At 46.6% G+C, this 24,032-nt stretch overlaps 1 protein-coding gene across 1 annotated transcript in view; it reads left to right on the top strand.

Annotated features, from left to right (window-relative positions):
* The first annotated feature begins 2,622 nt into the window (after positions 1 to 2,622).
* MRAS (muscle RAS oncogene homolog) overlaps positions 2,623 to 24,032 on the top strand; it is a 38,716-nt gene continuing 17,306 nt past the window's right edge. The window contains 4 exon segments of the mRNA XM_064661318.1: positions 2,623 to 2,930; positions 2,933 to 2,978; positions 5,278 to 5,359; positions 23,710 to 23,920. Of these exon segments, the coding sequence (XP_064517388.1) occupies positions 2,840 to 2,930; positions 2,933 to 2,978; positions 5,278 to 5,359; positions 23,710 to 23,920 (430 nt within the window). The 5' untranslated portion in view covers positions 2,623 to 2,839.

Here is a 24,032-nt window from a genome sequence, read left to right on the forward strand (position 1 = left end):
CACATCCCCTCAGGGAGGGCTGGTAAAGGGGAAGTTCTTCATGCCTCTGCCTCTGCTGTCAAACTGAACGTGATGGTTTGTTTGAGGGCTCCTTGGGGTGACTCAGCAGGATACAAAAATGCACTTAAATAGGAGTTGTATTGTATAAGCACTCAACCACAGCAGCAATTCCCCTTTAGCAATGTTGTTAATGAATACACACTACAAGAAGTTTAATGCTGTTCCAGATACTGGCTGGAATTGAAAGAGGACTTTTTGGCTTTCCTCCTTACATAACTGTAGTATTTCTTATGGACAGGAAGGCTACTGAGAACTGACGAATAGCCTGGATACCCGATATACAGGAACCAGGCCATGGGCTTCTCCTCTCAAATGTTACAGACTTTGGTATGAAATGCATCAGAGATCTTCAGGTTTGGGGGTTTGGGTGTCTGAATATTGGGCTTGGTTTGCAAATGCAGTTATCTCCACAGAAGCAGAAATGTGCCTGGTCTGAAGGGCAATCTGTTTAAGATGCCCAAATACAAAGATGCTCAGATTTAAAGATCTAAACCTGAAATCTTTGGCCTACCAGTCCCAGGACTGATGTCCCAGCAACAGTTAGTGACAACATTTCCACACTTCAAGGGTGTATAAATAACCTGTGTGCAGCTTTGCTAGTTCTGCCCTCACTGGTGGCAAGATGTGCTGATAGCAAAAACCAGATTCCTCGTAGCCAGTCACCTCCATCGCTGCACTGCCCTGGGAAATCCCCCTCCATCCCAATCTGCCCTGGCAAACTGAGGAGACTCTTTTGTACTAGAAGGAAAATTTGTAGCCAACAGAGAAGCTGAGTTTCACACCAACTTCATGTGTAAATATCTGACCCTTGTTGACAAACATGTCTTACAGACCCAGCTGTTGATTTATGTGAACAAAACACCTCTATCCCACACTTTGGTTGGGAAAGGCTGTGGGAGTCCTCCTGGACATGTCTCCTGTGTCTCCCGATGGGGTGAGATTAGTGAAGAATATGCAGGGTCAGCAGTCATGGGGGCCACAGCCAGCTGTGGGTCTGCTCCCTAGCACCTCCTCCATGCCGCTGGACCAGTGCAGATTTTGAGGCAGACACTTGTGTATCTTGTTTGTGAAATGGCAGCGTGCTCCTCTCTGCCTCTTACTTATGTGGGAAAGATAGCACGGAGGCTGTCTTGTTTCATGCATGCTGCAGTGTGGGACCAGACTGCCTTGGGTAGTACCTTTTGGGGGAGCAGTGGAGTGTACTTAATGCTAATTTGGCACAGGAGGGGAGCTGTGGCTGTTTACTTGTGTTTAAGAACCATATCAAATGTACATTTTCTTTGCATACCAGCAAGGAGGCAGGCCCTGACCCAGCAAGGTAAATCAGCAGGTGCCTAAATGTAGTTCCCTGAGATGCTCTGGGCGCTTGGCATGTCCCTGAGCACCCCGCAGGGTTGTGCCCAAGATAATTCCATGGTAGGACATGGGCACAGCCAGCCTGGCCCATCCTTACTGCCATGGATTATTCCCACACGGGCATTGCCAGCCTCCTCTGTGAGGGCAACATGTGTCAGTGAGTGCATGCCCATGCGGGAGCAGGACTCTTGCTGTCTCTGATGCAAGATGTGAGGTGGCAAAGGAGCCCACAGGTGAGATGTGAAGTGATGCTTTGGTTCTGTCTCCCAGTGCCAGCCAAGAGCACAAAGGAGAAGTAGGAAAAGTAACCACTGCACACGTGTTCCCAGAATCCCATCTAGGATGAGCTCCGGTGTATTAAATGCAAATTCTGTTATTGCTATAAAAATCGATGAGGCTTGGTGGGAGGGGGAAATGTGGTGGGAGTAGGGCTGGTGTGCGTATAGCAGCTGGTTCTCAAAGGCTCAGTGTGTGCTGTGCTCATGTGGCATGAACGGCGTTTGTATCATCCCGTGCCCTCCGGCTGCTGCCCCGTCCATCAGGCAGAGAACCGGCTGTTCACTCTCCTCCTCCTCCTCCTCCTCCTCCTCCTCCTCCTCGTTTCCTGGCGGCAGCACAAACCCCCACGGCCCGGAGGGTCGCTCCGCTCCCCCTCCGCCACAGCCCCGCGGGGCCAGGGGTGCCGGGCGGGGAGAGCCGCGCCGAGGACCGGCCCCAGCGGCTTAAGGTGCCGCGGCCGCTCCCGCCCCGCGGTTCCACCTTAACGCGGCGGCGGCGGCGGACGGGCCCATTGCCGCGCCGGGGGTCGGCGGGCCCGGGCCCGCGGGAGCCGCCCCGCCGCCCGCACCCGCCGGAGAGCGGCACCGACACGGGTCCAAAGTGACAGACACGTCCTTGCCGCGGAGCCGCAGGTGATGGAGGGTCCCCGCACCGCCGCGAAACCCCCTCCGGCGGCACCCGGCCCGGCCCCCGGCGGCGGGGCCGGGCTATTTATAGCAGCCGCCGCGGCGATATAAGGGATGGCCGGCGCGGGCTGCGCTGCCGCGGCCGCCGGGGCCAGAGCGGGTGGGGGCCGGCGGCGCTGCCCGGCCGCGGGCGCCTCTCGGCGGGCAGGGTCGGGCGCTGAGGGCGCGTCCCGCAGCCCGGGTGAGCGGGCGGGGAGCGGGGTCGGTGCGGGGCTGTTCTGTTCTGTGAGCGGCGCGGGGGGGACACGGCCAGGCGAACAATAACCCGCGGTTCGTTCCGCCCGTGCCCCGCGGGGTGCGGGACAGCGCCGGGGCACTCGCGGCGCTCCACGCGTGACAAGCCCGCGGGAGGGGCGGGACCGCCGTGACACCCGGCGGTGACCGCGGCGGGGCTTCCCCCTCGCCTCTTCTCCTCTCCCCACAGCGATTCCTGCCGAAATGCGGCGCCCCGCGCTGGCATGAGCCCCCGGGCCGGGAAGAGCGCGCCCCGGGCACCGCCGCTTTCCCTGGCCAGGGCTCGGTGTCGCGGAGGAAGGGCTGTCGCCGGCCGTGGCCGCGGAGCCGCCGCTCGCAGCAGCGCCGGACGCGGGACGGACGGTACGGGGGCTCCGTGCGGCGGGTGGGCTGCGGGCCCCGGGGGGCTTCCCTTCCCTGCCGGACGCTGGGAAGAAAAGGGAGTCTATGGCGCAGTGCTCGGAATGCTATGGGGTCCGTGTCTTCTGGGTGTGCGCGCTGAGGAGTCGCTCTGAGTTACGCTGTGTAATGGAAGGTCTTTTGTAAGTTGAGGGTTTGTTAGGATTTTGCTTGTATCAGGGGTGTTCCCCCCCCCCGCTACGGATTCAGAGCTACGATAATGTTTTACTTTCCTACCCCATGTGTCTTCTGATCTGATCTTGGTATGGCGAGGTTTCTATCTTGCATTAAAACTGCTCTTGGACAACTGAGTACTTAGTGAAAGCTTCCATATTCACGTGTTTGAGTTGTTTGCTAGACTTTTAGAAGAAAGATAGAGATGCTATCTTCAATTACGAAGAAACAAGGAGAGAAGGAGGTACTGGTTTTTTTCTGGTTTTAATTTACTTTTACTTTATTTTTTTCTCTCTGCTTTAAGAAAACAAACTGAACCGCAGTTGAAGGACAAGGATTTTTCAGTTCTTGTGATTGGGATTGCTGGGGATTAGAAAGAAAACTTGTAACTTTTTGTTGATTTGTTTTAATCAACGGCTCAAGAGCCCTAGAAACAGTGTAGAAAGAGCTGCTTCCTAGACAGAGAAACTAACATGCAGCCACGCTGGCTGCAAGCTGAGGAGCAAGTTAAGTGTTAGACCTCGGGTGGACCAGTCTCAAGCATCCTGCGTTTCGCTGCTCCACTGAGCTTCCCTGTCGAACTGTTCACCTTAGGCAACAAATTGGGACTTCACACTGGCAGGTCGGACTGGGCTTTTGTTAAAGAGCACACAGTGGAGTCCTAACCCCAGTGTGAGGCTTTTTCCCAGCACAGGGAACTGCAGCCCTTCAGCACTGTCAGCTGGCACTGTTCTATAGTAATGTTACAGAAATATGAAAATCTAAGCCATCAACTCCTCAGGTAGCTTAAGTCACCTAAGTTCGGAGTTTGGTTGCAGGCTTAAACGGCTGCTGTTGACTGGAAAGACTATGTATGTCTTATCTGGAAACTGTTGTTCATGCAATAGCTGGTACTAAGAAAAGAACACCAACTTTGTGGTCATACCTGGCTATAGATCTGCTTTCTGAATTTTCACTGTGAAATTATCTGGTTAGCTCAGGCTCTTTCTGCATGCAAGAGATGCATTTCAAAGGCCTAAACCTGTCATTTTTCTTTATGAAAGGTTCTTTCTGTTGCTCTGAATTTGTAAAGAGCTTTGCAAGAACAGGGTCTATTAAATTAAGAAGGCTGGTAGAAAGATAAGAGAGAACAAGGGGTGTGGCAAGGAAATTACGAAGTAATAGCTTTAAAAAAACCACCTCTCTGTACAATAGCCTTGGACTGCCTAAGAGAGGTAGAATCTCTATTTCAGTATACCTGAGTCTGAAAATATAAAGCTGACAGCATCTCCTTAAAAGTAATAGTGTATATAGAAAAATAGATGGGTTTCATATTATAGTTCTGCATCAATTTGTCTTTCTTTGATTTTGCTCCTCCATTCCAGGAGATATCCTGTATGATAGGGCACATAGCCCAGATTGCAGAGGGTCAAACACCCCACTAGCATGACTCCCAAACCAGAGCAGCTGCACCAGGGTCGGAGCTGGTCTAGCACCAGTTTTCAGATATGATGTGAGAGGCAGTTCTACTTATTGTTTTTGATGGGTGTTTCCATAAGCTGGAACTAAGAATTACAGAAACTAAACTTGTCTTCTTCATGGGGGGAGTTTTTTGTGTGTGTTGCATTGGGTGTTTTTTTCTTAAACTGGGCCTGAGGCTAACCCTAAGGAGGAATAAAACTCTATCATCTGGTGGTTAGAGAGGACTTCCTTCCATCTCCCCACACATTTTTTTGGCACTGGCAAGAGACATGTAATTTGGGGACTGGAAGGAGGAGGATGAGTCCTGTGTGTTGTCATTGGCAAAGTAGCACACGATGGCAGCGTAAGGGCAGGTGCATATAGGAAAAATGGATGCGATGATTCATTATTGTTGACATTATGCTGTGGTTTCTTCTGTGGGCTCTTTAACTGCAAACAGAAGCAGTGCCTGTACCTGAGACCTCCATGGCCCTTTAGCTCACACCATGTGCTCCTGGTGGTGTTGAGACCACTGGGGCAGAAACTCTGCTCCCTCCTGCTCTTAATTCTGGACAGCTCCTTGAGGAAAGCTGTTTGGCTTCATTCATTTCTGCCCTTTCATTTTTATCTTCCTTCTTTGGATGGGAAATATTTTTTGTGGCTGGATTCAAGCCAAGAACCATTACCCACAGCTGCCAACCCTGGCATCCCTACTGACCTGCTGGCTCCAGGTGAGTCAGTTCATTAAGATGAATCACTCTGCCCTATGAAAGTTTTAGGCTCCAGACTTCAGCTGGACCAGTCTTAATAATTTGGTTTTATCTGGTTTGGTTGTCACTGATTCAGCCACACTGTCACTCTGTGGCTCCTCACTTCAGACTCACTCAGCCTTTACAGTGGGGCCTCTGCTGGGGTGCAGTGCCCCTACACCTTGTGTAGCTGCTTTTGCCTCAGCATTGTAACTTCTCCATGACTACTCATCCCTTTACCTCTCTCACCTGCAGAAGTGGAGGCAGGAGGGATTGCACCTCAGCCTGGGAATGTTGCAGCCCTCAGTGCAGAGAGTACTTCAGACTCTGGAGGTGGAGAATATTAACATGAATCCACAGGAATGAAAAGGGGAGTGTTTTTGTGTGGTGGTGGTGGTGTTTGCATAAGCTTTTACTGTCATAAATAAGTAGATCAGGGTTGATGGGACAGATTCTATATGAAAAACAGGGAATTAATTTTCAGGCTTCTAAGACAAGGCTGAGGAAGAGAAGTGGTGCTAAAAGATATGGATATGAAAATGTCCCTTGAAAGTGACCTTTTAAAGATCAGTGATATTATTCTTGGTGTATAAGGCACTCAAGTTTAATGAAGGATTGGGAGGATTTGGTCCCAGTGAAAACAGAATGAGCGTGGGACTGTCAGATGTGAGGAATGTTAGCCCACTCCTTGGTGGAGTTGCTGCTTCTTTCTCCTGTTGTTGTTTACAGAGGTATTTGACAGAAGATACTTACTGGGGAGGGGAGAATAACCTTCCTCTTCTACTTCAATGTCCCTGGCTGTATTTTTCTCCATGGGGAAACAAAGTTCCAGCGCTCCAGTGGGTCACATCCTGAGTATTTGTATCCAAAGTAAATCTAGAGCAAGTCCATCAACTTCAATAACATCTGCAATAAGCCACAACTGGCTCTTCCTGAACAGGGGAGAAATGAACAGCTGTTACTTCAGATTTTTTTGGCATATGCATTCTTTTGGGATTTATAACTCTCTTATTCTCTGTTTGAGAATGTAGTGGAGCAATTGCTGATCCATGCATGTGTCTATGTGAGAAAATGTCAATGGAGGAGTAATATGTATGGAAACCTTGCCTAGAGATATGGCAGACTGGCCACCTGCTCTTAGATGATGAAATAATTGTACAAAAATATGTCTCCTGAAATAATGATTGAGGGAAGAGGTAGGGGCAGGGGTGGGAGAAGTTAATATTTATTAGTAGTTTGCTGTACTTATACTACTTGTGGTACTTACTCTCCTGCAATTTTACTGCTTCAGACACTAGTTTTTCAGTAAGTGATGCTTAGTGCTGCTCAGGCATATGGGTTTCATCTGAGAGACCAGTCCAATTGCTGGAGCTAGCTGAAGAGATGGGAAACCTGCCCCCAAGTACCTTCTCTGTCACAGACTGGCCTGAGGTGGGTAGGCTAAGGTCAGCAACTCTTACAGATACCAATGAATCTGCCTCTCACAGAATCTACTTTTCTTCTTTCTAAAATGAGTTAGTAGAAGTTAGTTCTTTGTGGGGTGTGTTGGGGGCATAAATATAGCAAATGCTGAGGTACTTCAGAAGGCATCTAAGTATCTGGGATGCGCTGGGATGGGATTCCCCTTCCTTCTTCTCTTCTGGCCAGAACTGACCAGCAGAAATGCTCAGTGCTTCCATAACGTTTTATTAACTTTTAGCTAAATCTCATTTGCCTCAGAATTTGTTTGCCATTGATAGGCTCAAGATTAAAATCTTGAACTACTTGCTTGTACTTTCGTCTTCTACTATAGAGCAGCTTAAAAAGTTGGTGACACTCCTTCACCCTTCTCCCAGGTAACATAATGCCTGTCCTGCCTTCTCTTTAAGAAGGTCTGCTTCTGGAAAGAATGTTGTACCAAATATATAACTTTATGTGGGGTGGTAAAAATGACGTATCTTCATCGCTTCTCTTGACTGTATCTTCCTGGTTCTTGGTCTAGACATGAATGTCACTGACGACTTCCTGGGGACTATTTTGTGTCTGAATGGTGACTTGTAAGGATTCAGGTGATGGGCCAAACTGGTTTATGTAGTGAGTGGTGTTAGTCCACTGAAGACCAAACAGCTGCTCCAAGTTTCTATCACCTCCAGTGAAAACAGGTACAACTGCATCAGCTTGCAGCCAGTTTACAGTAAATCTACTCCTTGAGCTGTGGTCTAACCTGGTTAAGTGTCTCCTGCAGTCAGGTCTGTTACTCTTGTATGTGAAAATAAGTCTTGGTGTGCTTTCTGACTTAGTATAGTGGAAATAAACCAATAAGGTCTTTCATGTACAGGCTCTCTCACTGGCATATATTAGTAACGCTCATCAGCTTTTGACTGGAACTTTGATGGCATAATTACTCTAAAAGGGTAACATATTCAAAACTACCTGTGTGACTTTGGGAGTTAGATTCCTAAGAGTCTTAGTCATCATTTTAAACAAGAATCAGCTTTTTAAGCTACACATACTCCTGAAAGTTTTAAGAAAAGGCTTCTGTTTATCTTGTCTTTAAAAATGCCAGTTTCCAGAATGAGAGTAGCAGCTCTGCCACTCAACTCATTTCGGATATTAAATAAGAATGTAATACTGTGGTAAGTAGAGTCTCTTGGATAATTGTAATAGAGAGGTCCAGGAGGTAAAAATGTACTTTTCAGTCATCTGACAGCAGGATGGATATGAGCATGCATTTTCAGCTATGTCTTTAGGACAGCTGAGAGGATGACTGATGTCTCAGCTATCGCTGTAGCAAAACATACATTTCTCCAGACAGGATTTGGTGCACTGAATTCAAACAACTTGTGACTGGAACCGGGGCAAACATGGTTATCAGAAGAAACAGATAAACTAAGAAAACAGTCTTGCATGCTCTGTTTGTATAGGTAAGGCTTCAATTTGCTGTTAATCCTAGGGTTCTTTTTGAGCAGTGATGGATTAGTCTTGATACTTGTGAAATTTTTAAAGCATTCCTGTAACACTTGTAATGCAAAACATATTTATTTTGCAACATACCTGTGAGATAGGGACCTGTGATTTATCTCACTTGTACAGCTGGGGAACTGAAGTATTCACTACAGCTAAACACAGCACACAGGGTTGATCACACAGGAAAGTCTGCAGCAGGACAGGCAGGAGGGTGCTAAAACAGGGTCTCAATTCCCATGGAAATGAACAAGCTCTGGTCCATGTTTTTCCCATCAGGTTCTTCCTTGGTGCTTCTGAGGCACCAAGGGGGCATTTGTTTGGCTAGTCAATGTGGACTTGGGCTTTTCTAAGGAAGAAAGCTCAAGCCTGGTGATGGAAGGAGGAAGATAATGTATGTCTGGAGGAAGATGAGGAATGGGGAGCATCTCCCAGCTAGAGATGTTGCTGCCACCCCCACTTCTTCAGTGAGTCTGGCTTCCCCAATGCTGGCACGGGCTGCATCCCAGCTAGTGAAACTATGTTCCTCTGGGCAAATCCCTGCTCTTCCTGTGCCCAGAGCCAGCTCTGCTCTTCTTAATAAAGTTGATATGAGTGGCTGGCCCGATGATGGAGCCTTCTGCCCAGCTCCACAGCCTTCTGTTGTCACTTTGCTGTGTCTCTGTGCTGCCTGGGCTCCCAGAGGGAGGAAAGCCACCACTACTCCATCTCTGCCTTGTGAGGGGCACCAGTGTTTTGGTTTGGGAGAAGGAAGTTGTCCAAAGCTGGCAAGAGGAATTTTGTGTTTTGAGTGCATGGTGAACAGTAACAATATGAGTTTTAGTGCTCAGAATGTATCCAAGTTTATAGGATGCTATATTTAAAAGAGAGAAAAAATGAGTCATGGGGAGCTATGCTAATGCTAAGTATTTATGTCTACCTCTTGTGAGGCTGAAGGCAGCCGGAGTTGAGCAACATTCTTGGGAAGTGTCTAGAGGATTTACGGATCAAAGTAAAGCCCACTGAAGTCAGCTGTAAGTCCTGCTGTGCCTTGCTCGGGGTCCATATCATGTACCGTGTGTTTGGTACAGTGAAATATTCTTCTTGGAAAACTTGGGAGTGCTCAGTGCTGTTGAATTCCCTGGGCTTGGGTAGAAGCTTGACTACCTCCCAGTGGTTACTGCGCTGCTGCTGGAAAGTCACACTTGGGTCACAGCCAGGGAAGGGATGTCACTGCTCCTCTTGGGCCATGCCTGCAGCACTGCAGGAATGGGTACCTGCATCCTGAGTGGGAGCAGGCACAGCCTGGGCATGTCTTACTTCTTGTGCTCCTCCACAAGAGCTACAGTCCCAAGGGGTCTGCTGTGGCACAAGCTGATGGAGCTTTTCTTTCAGAGCCAGGGACACAAGGATGTCAGGGTTCAGATACTTTCACTTATGGCATGACACTGATTCAGTTGGTGCTTGTTTTATTTAAAAGTTCCTTAATGAAATAGTGATCTGAGAGTGCCAGTGAATTCAGCTTTCCAAGTGTCAGCATGGCTCAGCTCCTGTCACAGGTAGAGGAAGGACTGGAACTAGGATTTCACTGCTGGGTGAGCCAACAACAGAGTATGGAGATAGACTCTGTGAACAAACCCTGATAGCACCATGTGCCCAAAAACCGCAGATTTGGTAACAGCAAGGGACTCTGCAGCTCCTCTGTTTTGTCCACTTATTGAAAGGAGGAGTTTTTGAAGTGAGCAGAAAATAATTATTAAAGTGAAATCTTCAGCTTTATTGGACTCTTTTTGGTTGTTTTCTTAGGATTTGGATTTTTTTAAGACTTGGTCATATCAGTATGAAAATGAGCGTGTTTAAGCTTCCTTTGATGTATTTTTCACTATTGCAACCTGTTCTGTTTTTCAGTGTAAGGGGTGCTCTGGTTGGTGGAAACAAATTCTTGCTCATCTTGCAAATGTAAGAGGGCTTGAATAGGGATCTGCTATTTGCATTGCTGGAAGCACATAGCCTAATGATGAGTCTGATAGACAACAGCTGAAACAAAGACCCACCCAGCTCAAGTTAAAAGGATGTTAATGGACATTGGCTAGTGAGAATCCCATCTAGTTTTTTACTTGAACTGGCCATCCCACTTAGAGATATGAAAGCACCCCATGTAGCATGTCTCCAGGCATGGGAACTCCAAAAAAGCATTTAGAGGATGTGATACAGGCTCTTTGCCAGTTGATTGTTGGGACACAGAATGACTCTGAAAGAGTATGAAATGACAAAAAGTAAAAGGATGCAGATGGAATTTAATCTCTCGACACATCCAGACACTGTTATCGGTCTGTCATCTGTACTTAGCATACCCAGATAGCTCATGAGTGGTCTGCATAGACAGCTGGCAATTTAGTAAAGATTGTGATCTTCAGAAAATATGTAGCTGATGTCTTGTGTAATACTTGGTATCGAAGTATTAGTGCCACCAAAGTGCAAAACTTGCCAAATAGGACTTTGGAAGAAATTGTTCAGTACCAAGTGCTCAATCCCAGAAAGAGTCATGAAGGATATTCACAGAGCTTGTGCTGTGTGGTGATGAACTGGGAAAGGGGAGATCACTGAAGGAATCCTTTTGTCTCAGTAGTTCTTGCTGCCGAGCTGCAGTTGCAGACAGAGTCTGGTTTGGTGGCTGCTGGTGTTTCATGAGGACAAAAATTCCTAACTAACCTTGGAGCAGGAGGAGTCACACCCCAGTGCTCTGGGAAAAACCCTAAGCTGTTGTGAATTGTTTTTGTGAAACAACAATGCAATGTCAAGTACTGCCATTGTAGCTCTCAAAGTAGCGTGTGATCTCAGTATTAAAGCACCTGCCTATGTCTGACATAGCTGTCCAAGGCAGGTATTGCCCAGCCTGTGCACTTCACTTCCACCTGAAGAGACCTTGGTGGTGAAGGATCATGGCTCTGAATTTAAGTCCAAAGGTCATGATGAGCTGTAGCGATGAGGTGGACTTGAATGAGTGCTTGCAGCTCTTCCCTCAGAAAATATTTTGTAGCTCAAGGGCAGAGCACTTTGAGAGAGACTTCTCTGTTTCCTCCACATGCTGTGGATGCTTTCAGATCTAATCTGCAAACAGGTGAAATGACAGGCATGAGGAACTGAGCAGACCATTTGCTTTTCTGGAGGTTTGAGCTGGTCTGAAGAGATACTGAATGTTCTGTTAAGATGCTCTGCTGAGCATCACTTCCTCTGCACATCCTGCAGAATGGCTCTACAAAGCACAAAGAGGGTGACAAGCTGCTGCATCACCTCAGTCCTGTGAACAGCAAGGGTTTTGTTACGTGAGATTTACCTGTGAAGTATTAAGTCTGTCTTCAAAAGTTTGACTTGGACCAAATGACTGTGGAGCATGAAAAGACTTTCATGTTAATCAGCAAAGTTAGCTAAGAGAATATATAATTCCTTATTCTTTTTGCGGTGTAGAAATTCTGTTTAATTAAGCATCTGGGATTTGAATTATTTAATAATAGTTTCAATCTACTTTTCTGTTGGGAAAGATCTCCAACAGCCCCATTTTATTCCTTAGACTTTTAAATTACGAGTTTCAGAAACATTTTGAACCTCAGGAGGATGACTTACTGGATCCAGGAGGACAGATAAATAGGACTCATATTTTAAGGTCTCCTGAGCACAGCAAGTCTCTCCCTGTTGTTTACATACCAATCTCACAAGAATATGGAAATAAATGCTAGGCTCTCAAAGCAAAGGAGAAAAATTGCATTTTCGGGCATATCCTGCATTGAAAAAAATGTTTGGTTTTGTACAGCATGAAAATAAATCCTTTTGCTGCACAAAACACTGGGAGCAGTTGGATGGTTTGGAGGTCAGATTGCATCCTCTGGTTTGGGGTAAAAGCGAATAGAACAAAGTAACAGTAGTTGCAGTCCATGTGGGCTTGGAAAGACTCGTGAAGAGGTGGACTGGCCTAGCTGAGAGGTGGGAAGGGACAAAGAGGAGTCACCTCAGCCATAGCAGTGAAGGACTGCTGAACTCTGGCAGTGAATGGAGGTGTCACCTTCAAGGCAGTGATGAAAGAGCTGAGGAAGTGCCTACCAGTGTCCATGGTTGGGGCAGAACTGCAGGGGGCCCTCATGGGCAGCAGGAGATGAGGGACTTGCTGACAAAGCCTCTTGGCCCCAACAAACTGCTAAAACATCTCCCAACCTCAGGAGCACTCCAGCTCCCCAAGCCCTCCTGACCCCAGGCTAATGCATTCTGGCTTCTGTTTGGGACTGGTGCACTTCAAAAGCCTTGTTGATTGGAGGGGTGGGTGGACACTGTGGGTGGAACTGGTGACCCAAAATACCATTTCCCCTTCCTAAGGCTGGGCGTATACCAAACTTGTGTCTCTGTGTGGTAAAAGAATATGAACCAAAAGTGCTGAGAGATGCAGTGGTTAAATTGAAACATGCTGTGGCAGGATGAAAGTAATCTTGTCCCTTACCAGCCCTTAATGCTTTGGGGCTTTATTTTATTTTTTTTCAAGTGGCTGTGATCCATGCTGTTTCTATCTGTGCTTTTAATAGAGATATTTTTATATGCACAGACATGTCAAGATGCCATCGGGGTAAACCATCCCATGTTGTATTATAACTCACCAGGTCAAGATAAAGTAACAATATCTATAGTTATGTTTCAGCTAAAATTTTATGTTTGAAGTGTTGTTGAAGGTGATGAAGCGTAAGAGAAAGTCTCTTACATGGAGATCATGTCCCTTGCGGATAACCCAGTGGTACAAAGAAGGGCCAAATCCAAATTTCTTGGTCTATTTATGAGTCTGGTATGTAATCTATGATGCAAATGAGAGATTTACCTGAATTGCCAGGACTAAGGCAAACATCTCTTTGCTTGGTGTTTAAAAAATAATGGTGTGCAGAGGAATGACATGAGATCTACCCTAAGGTTAGAGAAACAGAATGCTGTATCTGGCTATTTTTAAGGAAAGACCTTGATATCTTGACTCAGTTGCAACTTTGCAGGAGGATAGCTGTACTTCAGAGCTGTGTGGTGGATGGCATTTAAAAATGGATCTTCCTGGGCTCTCATGGCAGAACCCAAACATTTCTTTGGAACTTCTCAGTTAAGGTCTGTAGGAGATTGAAACTTAGAAGAATCTGAGCAAGGAAGTGTGTTCAAACAGAAGAGCAGAGTAATTAAACCAGAGCAGTGCTCTGGAAGAGCTAATCAAGGACCAAGGATTCTCCTTTGAAGGTAGCTCTTGATTTAACTCAACAGTCTAGATTCAGAAACTTTGTCCAGTTACTTTGCTTTATTTGGTTCATGTGCAATCTTACCTCTGAATCAACCCTTCCTATTGCCCAGGGTAAAGCACAAGCCCTGTACTGTTGTGGGAGCCAGTGCTCTGTACCACTGCAGGTACGGCTGCAGTGGACAGTGGCACTGTAGTACCACTCAGCTAAAGAAAAATTAGTGTGTCCAGCCTGAGTAAATGATGAGCAATGTGGTGATAGCAGTGTTTAACTGGTGCTTTATCCTCTCATCTCATCAAAGGTCCTTACCTTCCCCTTTGCGAAGACTGAGTGGTGTGTTCATTGTCTGCATTTCTCTGGGGAGGGAGGTCCTCAGAGGGTCAGCTATAGCCCAGCACATCTCCTCATCCTTCCAGGATAGCATCCTCTTAGGGAGTTTTACTGAAGTTTCTGCAAATCTGTCAGTGCCAGCCTGATGATAAGACAGAAGGCATCATCTTTGGCGTGGGGTGCTGGGAGCCTGAGTACCTTGAAAGCTGACCTCTGAAATGGGTATAACCATGTGTGATGTGTTTCTCCCATGTGAATGCTAGATCCAGTTTACAGGGCAAAAGCAGAAGATGTTATTGTTTGGTTTTTGTGAAAGATGCTTTATGGCAGTGACAGTGGAGGGTGTGCCTCTCTCTTTTCTTTTAACTTGCAAGAGAGTCTGCTGTTGCTTTTTTTTTTTCCTTTTTTTTTTCCCCCACCAAATGGTAATGTGGGTTTTGAGGGAATTTATCTTTCCCTGGAGTTGTGAGTGACTTTCTGATGTGATTGCACAGAGGCAGTGGTTGTTGGAGCCCTGCTGTTGCCTCATTCATTGGAGGTGCTTCACTAGAGTGCAGAACACTTCTGAGGTATGATTTCCCATAGCATGCTAATCCAGTGAAGTGCTGTAGACTCACTTCCTGGCACTGTTTAAATCCATAATGCAGCACCACCTGCCAAACCACAGGGCATAATGGAAGTGTTAATGAATGTACATATATACCCTCCCACACGGCTGCAAGTTGAATGACTTAAAAAGTCGAGGCAGAGAGTTTAGGCTGAGCACAGAAAGAACCAGGCTTAGGGTATCCTGGTGCAGGTCTGTGCTGAAACTGGAGGGTGACGGGCAGGCACAGAGGTCTGAAGTTGGGTCAACTGACCTGTAGGGTCCTTTCAAAGATGTGTTGATTTTTCAAGTGCTTCTCTATGGATTCATCCACTCATGACACCTGAGAAGAAACTTGGGCATTCAACAGCAAAGTGCAGGTGCTGAGCAACACCAGCTGGGACCCCAATACCTCTTTTCTAAAGGAGTTTCCTTGTGAGATGCTTCTCTCCAGTGCTGGCAGAGTGAATGCACTTGACAGGATGGAGGACTTGAGTCATGCAAGGGTAAACTTTGTTCCTCAAGGGTGGTTTGGCCAGTTGCCCACTGGTCTGAGTGTCAAGGTATGTGTTTGCCACTGTAAGGCCTTGTCCAGGCTGGCAGAGAGCAGGGAGAGAACTGACAGCCGAGGAGTTTGCCAAAGAGAAGGGTTGAGAAGAGGCACCAGGGCTGACCTGGCATATGGCTGGGATGCTGGCAGTGCACCCTGTCCTCAGGCAGGTTCACTGGGATGCTGTGGCTTCACAAAACTGTGCACACCACGTGTAGGGCAGAGGGCACAGCCACCCCTCACCCTACTCTTCATCCCAGTACCCAGCCCCAAATTCTGCCCACACTCCCCTTTGAGACAAGGCTGTTAGATTTGCCAAGTAGAGAGTCAACTCCCCAGCATGCTGTACGTAAATAAGAGGCTTATGCTCTTGGCAGACACTGTAACGAGCCTGGAAAAAATTACTGTTACGGGTCCTGGGCCAGTGATGAAATCTTGGAGTCTTCCAAGTGACAGAGTAATGACATGGATCTGGGAAATGCCTTGAATAGCCTTCCATCCAGTTCTCGGATTTAGACTCATTCAATTTTGAGTAAAATAGGCCAAGTGCCTATTTGGGTAAGCTTAGGAGAGGGCTATTCCTTCATCTTCTGAAGTCCATGCTGGTGAAGCTGTACTAAAGCTCTGGCATTACAGACTAGCATACTCTGTGCTCTTCTTTACCTGTAAATGAGTATTAGATGGGTTGTGGGGGAACCAAGAGGACTGTCCTCAACCTAGGAGCCTGGGAAAATTTACAGAGAGCCCTACAAGCCTGCCCTGTGACCCGGGGTGTAGACGTGTTGCAGAAACATCAGTGTTGCCCCACAACTCACAGATAATTTCAGGGAACACTGCAATGCAAAGAGTGAACAGGCAATGTGTCTGTTTTTTCCATAGGATATGGACAATAACAGTCTTTTTGCCTAGGAAGGACACACTCATGAGTCAAGTTTTAGAGAAGATTTGCAGGTGGAGGACAGATTTTTGGAAATGGCCTGGAGATCCCCATTCTCCTCACCTTCTTCCATCTGCTGCTGGGACTTGACAGGATTCACCCATTCCCTCATGAAAATGCTATTACCACGGAACTTCACGGTCTTCAGCTCTTTGCAGCTGTCTAAGAGACGCAAAGTGTGTTTGCCAGGAGGGAAGGGAGTCTTTAAAAAGCCATTTATATCCTGAAGGACATCAGGTAGCAACACTGGAGATGCAAAAAGCATTAAATACCGAATTGAGCCTGACTGGAAGACAAACTTGGAGCCAAATACATTGATTGATTTGCGGGAGGGTGACTGGAATGAGATGGCCCTGTACCCTTTCTATCCATTAACCATCTCCAAGACATCCATAAGTGCCATGAAGTCTGTGCATTGGCTCAGCCATGCCTGCCCTATGTGCAGACAGCACAGTGCCCATAAGATTGCAGTGCAACAAGCCATCCAGGAGCTGGACAGAGGGGTGGATGGACCCCTTGTTTTGGCAGAGGGAAGTGGGGCTGTGGTGAGCAAGGCAGGGTGGAGCTAAGAGGACAGTCCATGTTGGGTAGTTCTTGGTGCTACTTAGAATCCTCTCGCAGCTCTGTGCTGGGGTACATGAATTCATTGCCTGGACCACTTCCACCTGCCCAAGGTGAAGCTGGATGAGGCTGGGAGGGCTGTTCTGGGAAGGCTGCACATCTGGCTGTGCCATGCACGTCTGGCTGCATCACCAGTGTCAGGGCTGCATGCAGGTAGCAGAACATTTGGGCTGCACACAGAGCATTGCTGGAGCACTTGGTCTGTTGGTTCAGAAACCTTACTGAGCCATGTAAGAGCAGAAAAACCATCCAGGGCAGTGAATTTGGGGTCTTTTTATTGGCGTGTCAGCAGGCTGGGATGTGTAGGAGGGAAGCTGCCCATTTCCAGGGATTGTGTGAGCAGGAAGGGCAGCTATTGGAATTTGAAGCTGCTTCCTCCACTGTAAATTTGTTCTTGCTGTGTTATCTGTGGCTGGGTAGGGCAGGGGAACATCTTGGCTATCTGATTTTTTGCTACAGTATGTTTAGGTCAGCTTCATCGGTTCCATGATAACATAGGAGAGGCATTCCTGGCCTCACTAATGAAGAATTTGCAAGAGTAATACAGGAATCTGTCATCCCCTAATATCTCCTGAGAGCTTTGGAAATAAATGAGTAAGGAAAGGATGGTGGATTTAAACACATGAGAAGTGATGGAAGTAAAAGTAGGTGAGCTATCCACTTTCTTAGGCCCCAGTTACTTTGCAAGGATATTCTCATTTTGTACCTTGGCAAAAGACTTGGATCAGCCTCCAGTGGACACCTCTGAACTGGCAACCATACAATTTTATTTGAGGTCTTAGAGATACAGGAATGTATCTTGCATAGCTGCTTTCTGGTTGCATATCTGGATTCTCTTACAGAACTGCTATCGGCAGTGCTGTAACAACAAACGACCCAAATCTGACTGAAGTGTTGTTTTTAATAATGAAAAAAAATAATCTGGCTTCTGCATCTGACTGTTGGCTTGTCAGAGTGACAGGAATCTTCTTACGTATTTTGAAAAGGGCACTGCATCAGCAAGAGAAACAGGCTGAAGATTAATGGAGTTGTTGTGGGAGGTGTAGGAGGAGCTGCGAGAGGGAAGCAGAGTTCGGTTTAGATTACATTTGTCAATAAGATTGACTCGTGCTGTGCTGCATTTACATAGAGATGGGGACACTGACAAGCATGTGCTTCCAAGTAAAAATGAGTGAGTCCCTAAACCCAGCCTGGCCTTGGGAAAGCTGCTGCTCAGTGCTACAGCAAGTGCTCCTTCTTACATGGCTTAGGGATTTGCAGTGGAAGGAGATGGGGGGCCGCCTACCACCTAAGCAATTTCCAGTGACGTGGCTTTTATTATTATTATTTGTTCAGGCTATAATTCTGTGTTTCCTGAAATAACCACCAAGTATTCATCAGGCAGCTACTGCCTTTAGCTGCCTTTTGTGTGAATCTCAAGTGCTTCATTACTCCCCCGGTGTGTTTGCTTTCTCTTACAGTAAATCTGAGCAGCATCTGTGTGATGGGGGAGGTGATGCAATTTTAGGTTGAAAAGGAGAAAAGGTCTGGCTGGCACAGGATGCCAGTGAGGAGTTTAGGGAACCCAGCCCTTGGGATACAGCATCTTTTTGCCCAGAGGAGAATTCATGAGGCCGCTTCCAGGACCCACAGCTACATCCCCCAAATTCAAAACCCAACTGATTGCAGCTCTTTGCTGGGTAGAGGATTTTATTTTTAAGCAACAGTTGGTTTATAGCTTTTTTTCCCCCTCCTTTTTAGTAGCAATCTGATAGTGCTTTGATCACTGCTTCAAAAGGAAATGCCTGTAATTTCCTGTGCAGGTCTTACCAGGTGCTGGGCTCCATCAGATCTCCTGGAAGCTGATGGGAGTTGAGAGTACTCTCACCTGTCAGGATCCTTCTTATTAGAAAACCTCAGAAAGCTGAAATTTCACATTTTCAATTAAGTTGAAAAACTTAATGCCACAACTACAAAGGGCGTCAGACTCTGGCTCCCCACATGACAGATCTCTTCCATGCAGACTTCCCACTGAAGACTGGCAGAGAGTCCAGCTTTTCCTCAGTGTGTCCTTTTTAAGGCATGGACCAGGAAGGAAATCTGACAGACTGGAGGAAACCTGGCTAAGAGTTAATAATCCTTATTTAATAATAATTGTCAGTGGTTGTTCATACACCTACAAGTCCTTTGGATCTTGAAGGCTTGGGACACAGTCAATGCCTACTTGAGGGAGAAATTCCTGAAGTTCATTCAGTCCTGATCAGCATGACTCAAGGGAGGCAGCTGCCTTCTAAAAGGGCATGTCCTGTGTTTCAAGGATTCTCAGTAGCTCCCAGCCCAAGGGATTGCCTACAACACATTGGGCTGAACTATTTTGGTACCTGGCGAGCGTCTGTGGGTGTGTCATGGTGGTTGTGTGGCTCTAGCCAGCAGACTGCAAGAGAAACAGAGAGGGAAGTGTTCAGACCATGCAGAGTTTCAGCCCTGGAGGCATTGCATGGAGCTGCTAATGCTTACAAAGTGCCTGGGTAAAAGGGTGTAATCGAGTGAGCTGTGGCTAGAGGAAGAGTTATTAATTGCAACCGTAGGTGGCTGATAGTCTTCCTCAGCCTCAGGTGAGGTTGGTGTCCTCAGGTATGCAGAACTCTGGCAGGCCATGTGTGAAGAGCCATGAACCAAAGCAAGCTGATGATAGGAAAATTCCCTTGGCCATGGGCTGATGGAACTGGTCAGCATACATACTTACATATTAGTATGTGCTAAATCTCAGCCTATTGCTGAAGTGTTTGTGGGCTTCCTGAAGTTGTCTGCTTTGGAGAGCTGCAGCAGAGGAGGAGGGAGCTGGTAGTTCCCACACAGACCCTGCTGTAGCTTTTTCTGGAGGTTTCATAACAGAATTAAGCAATTTGTGTTGCATGTTGCCATGGAGACCGTAAATCACTGTCGTGCTGGGCTTCTCAGTCAGGGAGCCAGCGTCTTTAATTGCACTAACCTCCCCTGCAAATCCAGGGCTTGGTTCTGAGCTTGTTGACCTTCTGTAATGGCTTTGCCCTGAGAGCTCTTCCTCCAGGACAGCACAGCTGGAACCAGGGAGAGGGGTGCCAACACACAGAATATCAACTATCTGAGGTCCATTTTATTATTGTCATATGTGGCCACAACTCTGCTCCGATGAACAGAAATTGCAGTGATTTACAGAAGCTGAGATCTGACCCACTTGCATTCAGGGCAAGTTTTGCAAGGAGAATAGGGATTAGATATACTGTGTATATTTTGTGGGTACCTATTTGGGCTTGGTGGTCCAGTCACAAACTAAGCTGAATTTGGGGTTTTTATGTTACTTGACTCCTCCAAGGGGATAGCTCAGCCCTTCCATTCCATCCCCATGCCCAGACAGGTAAATGGGGTTTTATGCAGTTTATTCTGAATCCATAAAAATATCATTTTTGCTGAGGAGACTCAGCCTCAGTGATACTCTTGGATCAGTGTTTCTCTTTTTTCCTTGCCATCTACCCCAGAAGTAGCCACATTTCTGACTGTCTCAGCATTACTGGCTTGTGCTATCAGGACACTGATCTTGCCAGTGGGTATGAAGATGGTTGTATAAATCAGCCTCCTTCCAGTGACTTACCCAGAGCCCTGATGGCATTTGTCAGCGTAGGGTATGGATCCTTCTCTTGGCTCCTTCAAAATAAACAACTATATAAATTGTATGATTATCATCAGAACTTATTAGCATATTACCACATGCTGCTTTGTATTCAGACAATAGATAAAACCATTTGTGTTTCGTTTTTCCCAATCAGATCTACAGCAAACACGCTTATTCTTGCTCCCATCTGAGGAGGACTGTGTCAGTACTCTTGCCAAAAACAGATGAAAATCAGCCCAAGTCTTGTGCAGTTGCCTGTAGTGACATAACCAGCTGGTGCAGAAGCTCCGTGCACCTTTGGGAGTGCTTAGTGTTTTCCAAGAGGTGATATATGTTGTTTTAAAGGTTTGATTCACTGGCTGGTTAAGATGATAATCTTGTCAAGGCATGAGTTGTCTTCTTGCCTTGCTTATCAGGGCAGGTGGAGGGGTAGAGGGACTGAAGTACTTGGCTTTCAGAGGGTTTTTGTTATGTACATGCATGATGGGAGCATGGGACTTGCTGTCTCCATAGAAGGAGGAGGGTTTCCATGACCAGTAGAAACAATCCTGCAGAAACATCTAGACTTGCTACCTTTTGACACTCAATGGAAGTTTTCATCTATTCATGCTAGCATCACCTAAAATACAGGGGGTTGTGCTCAACAAATCAGACTGCACTTCTTGACTTTTTTTTTTCTTTTCTTTTCTTTTTTTTTTTTTTTTTTTTTTTGTTCAGTTCCTGCTGTTCTCCCCAGGCTACATAATACTCAGTCTGGTAGCTGAGACACACAGTATGACCAAACTTCTGGAAATGATGGGAAGCAAATGCCCTGATTCAACCGATAAGTGTGTGGGGCAGAGACATAGTTGGTACAATGGGCTAAACATTATTCTAGGACTTTGGGGAGCATTTCATGCAAGATAAGCTTAAGGCTTCTTAGGAGCGATTTAAAGGGGCTGGTACAAAATGTCAATGAAAATGTAATGCTTGTCTGCCGAGCAACAGCCTGTGGTTTTGTCATGAGGTCAAAAATCTTGTACAAACGGAGTATGTTTTTCACATCCCCAGACTGTCCCCACCATGTCAGTAACAATCAGTCTTTCATACTGCCTGGGCAGAGGAGGATGGGGTGAAACCTTGGCCATGGGCAAAGCAAAAAATTGTTGTCAAATGTGTTGGAAGGGGGGGACAGAGTTTTAGCCAGGGTCTGTGTCCCAAAAAGCCTGTGAGAATCATCTGACCCAAGGAGGATTATGCAGAAATAAAAGTTGGTCCTCCAACAAAAATGAGACAGTTGAAATTCATAAGTTTTTCTGCAGCCAAGCCTGCTGCATATTGATGTGTGGTCTTGTAAATATGAGAAAGTTTCTTACTCAAAAATAGGAGTAAGAAACTTTTCTTTGGAATTGTAGTGAAGAACTGCAGTAAGACTGTTTGAAACCTCAGGTGGTGCTTGGCCTCCTTCTCCCCGTCCAGCAGCTGTTGCTCCAAAGGTAGTTTAGAAACAAGTAGACTTGATCATGCTTCTTCTTGCTCTGAAAATGTTGGCTTGTCTCAACTTGGACAAGAGGCCTTTGCAGTTCTCAGGCTCAGCAATCTCATCCTCTGTTTCCTCCTTATGGGCTTTTCTTTTTAGAGGAGAAACTAAGCCCTCTCTCAATGTATGGGGTTTCCAGTGTACAGAAAGAACATGGGACCCCCAAGCTTGCCAGCTCAAAAGTGCCTTTTATGGTTCAGTATTTTGGATTAAACTCAAATAATGATTTTGGAGAAAGGACTAGAGAAACCAGAAACTAAACTTGGATTATGGGATTATGTTCTTGTCTGTTTGAAAAGTAGTCCAGGTTGGCTTTGGGGCCTGTTCAGAAGTGAAGAGTCAAAGTGTTTTGTTTGGAAAATAGAGAAAATGAAACAATTTTGGGAAGAATGGGGGGCCAGTTTATACTATAGGCTGAAAAAAAATCACATTAGTCAGCATTCAACTTGCACTGTGTGTGTGGCAGTCTCAGCTTCTGTACAACACCTGGCACAGCTGTGGCACCAAGCACACCAGCCTAGCTTGATGGTTTCTGAGAATGGAAACGTTGAAGTTGTCTTCCTAGTGAACAAGAAAACCCTAGAGTTATTGGGAAGGCTTCCAAAAGCTTGTGTGGGGTGGTGAGGATATAGATTGGGAGCCAACAGTATGGAGGTTCCCTCTGAGCAGTCCTCATCCCCCCTCAGTGCTGACCCCAACCAGCACCTGCAGCCTAAAGGGCACCAGCAAAACCAGAATGGATGGGAGCAGGTGGCTGCAGAAATTGTCACCACAGCTGCTCCTGCTCTGAATAGCTTTTTTCGGGAAAACCAGTACCAAGGAAATCAGCTGCCTTCTCTTGAGCTTTATCATTACAATGGATTTTTTTATTATTATTATTATTTTCTTTTTAACTGTGTGAAAGACCTCCCAGAAAATGCAGTGGTCATTCAGATCTGGGAGATGGCCACCCATTTCCTTTGTGATTTGAGTGATCACTGCTTCCCACGGGTGGGTGGAGGGAACTGCCCTCCACAGCATGTGTACAGAACCTCCTGCCTGGCTTCTACTTAAATGAGCAGTCACTGCTGCTGAGTGTTGGAAAGGGCTGTTCAGCAATGGCTGCCTCTTCTCTTTTCTCCACACACGTGTGCTATTGCCCAGTTACAGCCAGTGAATTTTTTTCTTCTTTCTTTTGAGTCAGTTCTGAGGTGAGAGGAACGGTGTGACCATGCTGCAGGGAGGCTGCTTTCCTGCCTGTTTCACAGCCACAGACACCAGCTTTCCTGCCATGGCAGGGTGGAGGTTTTTTGGGTTGGTTTTTTTTTTTTTTTTAAAAAAGGCAAACCAAAAACCACCTATCATTCCTGGCCTGCTGCCTTCTCATTTTTATTTCTCAAACTTGAAAATGAGGGGGAAGAAAATAGCTAAGTGCATTTTTGTCTGCTGGTGGAGCCAGGATGGGACCTTTAACTCTGGTTCCATCCATCACTGCCAGTTCTGCCTGCAGATCTGGCCCCAGGATGTAACACACCATCTAATGTTTCCTGTACCTTGGGTTAAGCAGTGAAGAATAGCACAGCTCTGTCTTACCAACGAGATTTGGTCACTGGCAATGGGAAACTGTCTGGAGATTGACAGCTGCACTCAGCCAGGATGATTTTTGTCATGGTCGTGTGGATCCAGCCCCTATAGGAAAGGTATTCAGTAAGTTTTCAGTCATAAGTTTTGCATGTGCATTTGGTGGCAATTAGCAATCCTTGTAGACAAGGCAGGAGTAAACAAGCCACAGCAGTGGAGTTGTCTGCACTTCTAAGTGCTGGGTTTGAGTTGGGGTAGAGCTCTTGGGAAGGGTCAGTGCAGCAGCTCCTGTCTAAAACGATTTTGGATGTAAGGGCTGCCTTCATTCTCACTTCTTAGGCAGCAGGTAAAAGCTGCCTTATGCATATTGCCCTGTTTTCATTGCTGACGAGTGATTGGAGATGATCTCTTTCTCCAGCAGGTTTAGCACACTGGAAGCATGGCTACAAGTGCTGTTCCCAGCGAAAACCTCCCCACATACAAGCTGGTGGTTGTTGGAGATGGTGGTGTGGGGAAGAGTGCTCTCACCATTCAGTTTTTCCAGAAGATTTTTGTGCCGGACTATGACCCAACTATTGAAGACTCCTACCTGAAGCACACAGAAATAGATGGGCAGTGGGCAATTCTTGATGGTAAGCAAGCTACTCTTGTACTTTTCATTCTAGCTGAGCATAAGTGCAAATAGACCTCCCACAGCATGTTGTGTCCTTGTGTCCCTCCTGCTCTGCTGTGGGCTGGCAAATT

Source organism: Pseudopipra pipra, chromosome 7 (genome assembly GCF_036250125.1).
Source record: "Pseudopipra pipra isolate bDixPip1 chromosome 7, bDixPip1.hap1, whole genome shotgun sequence".
Taxonomy (NCBI): Eukaryota; Metazoa; Chordata; class Aves; order Passeriformes; family Pipridae; genus Pseudopipra; species Pseudopipra pipra.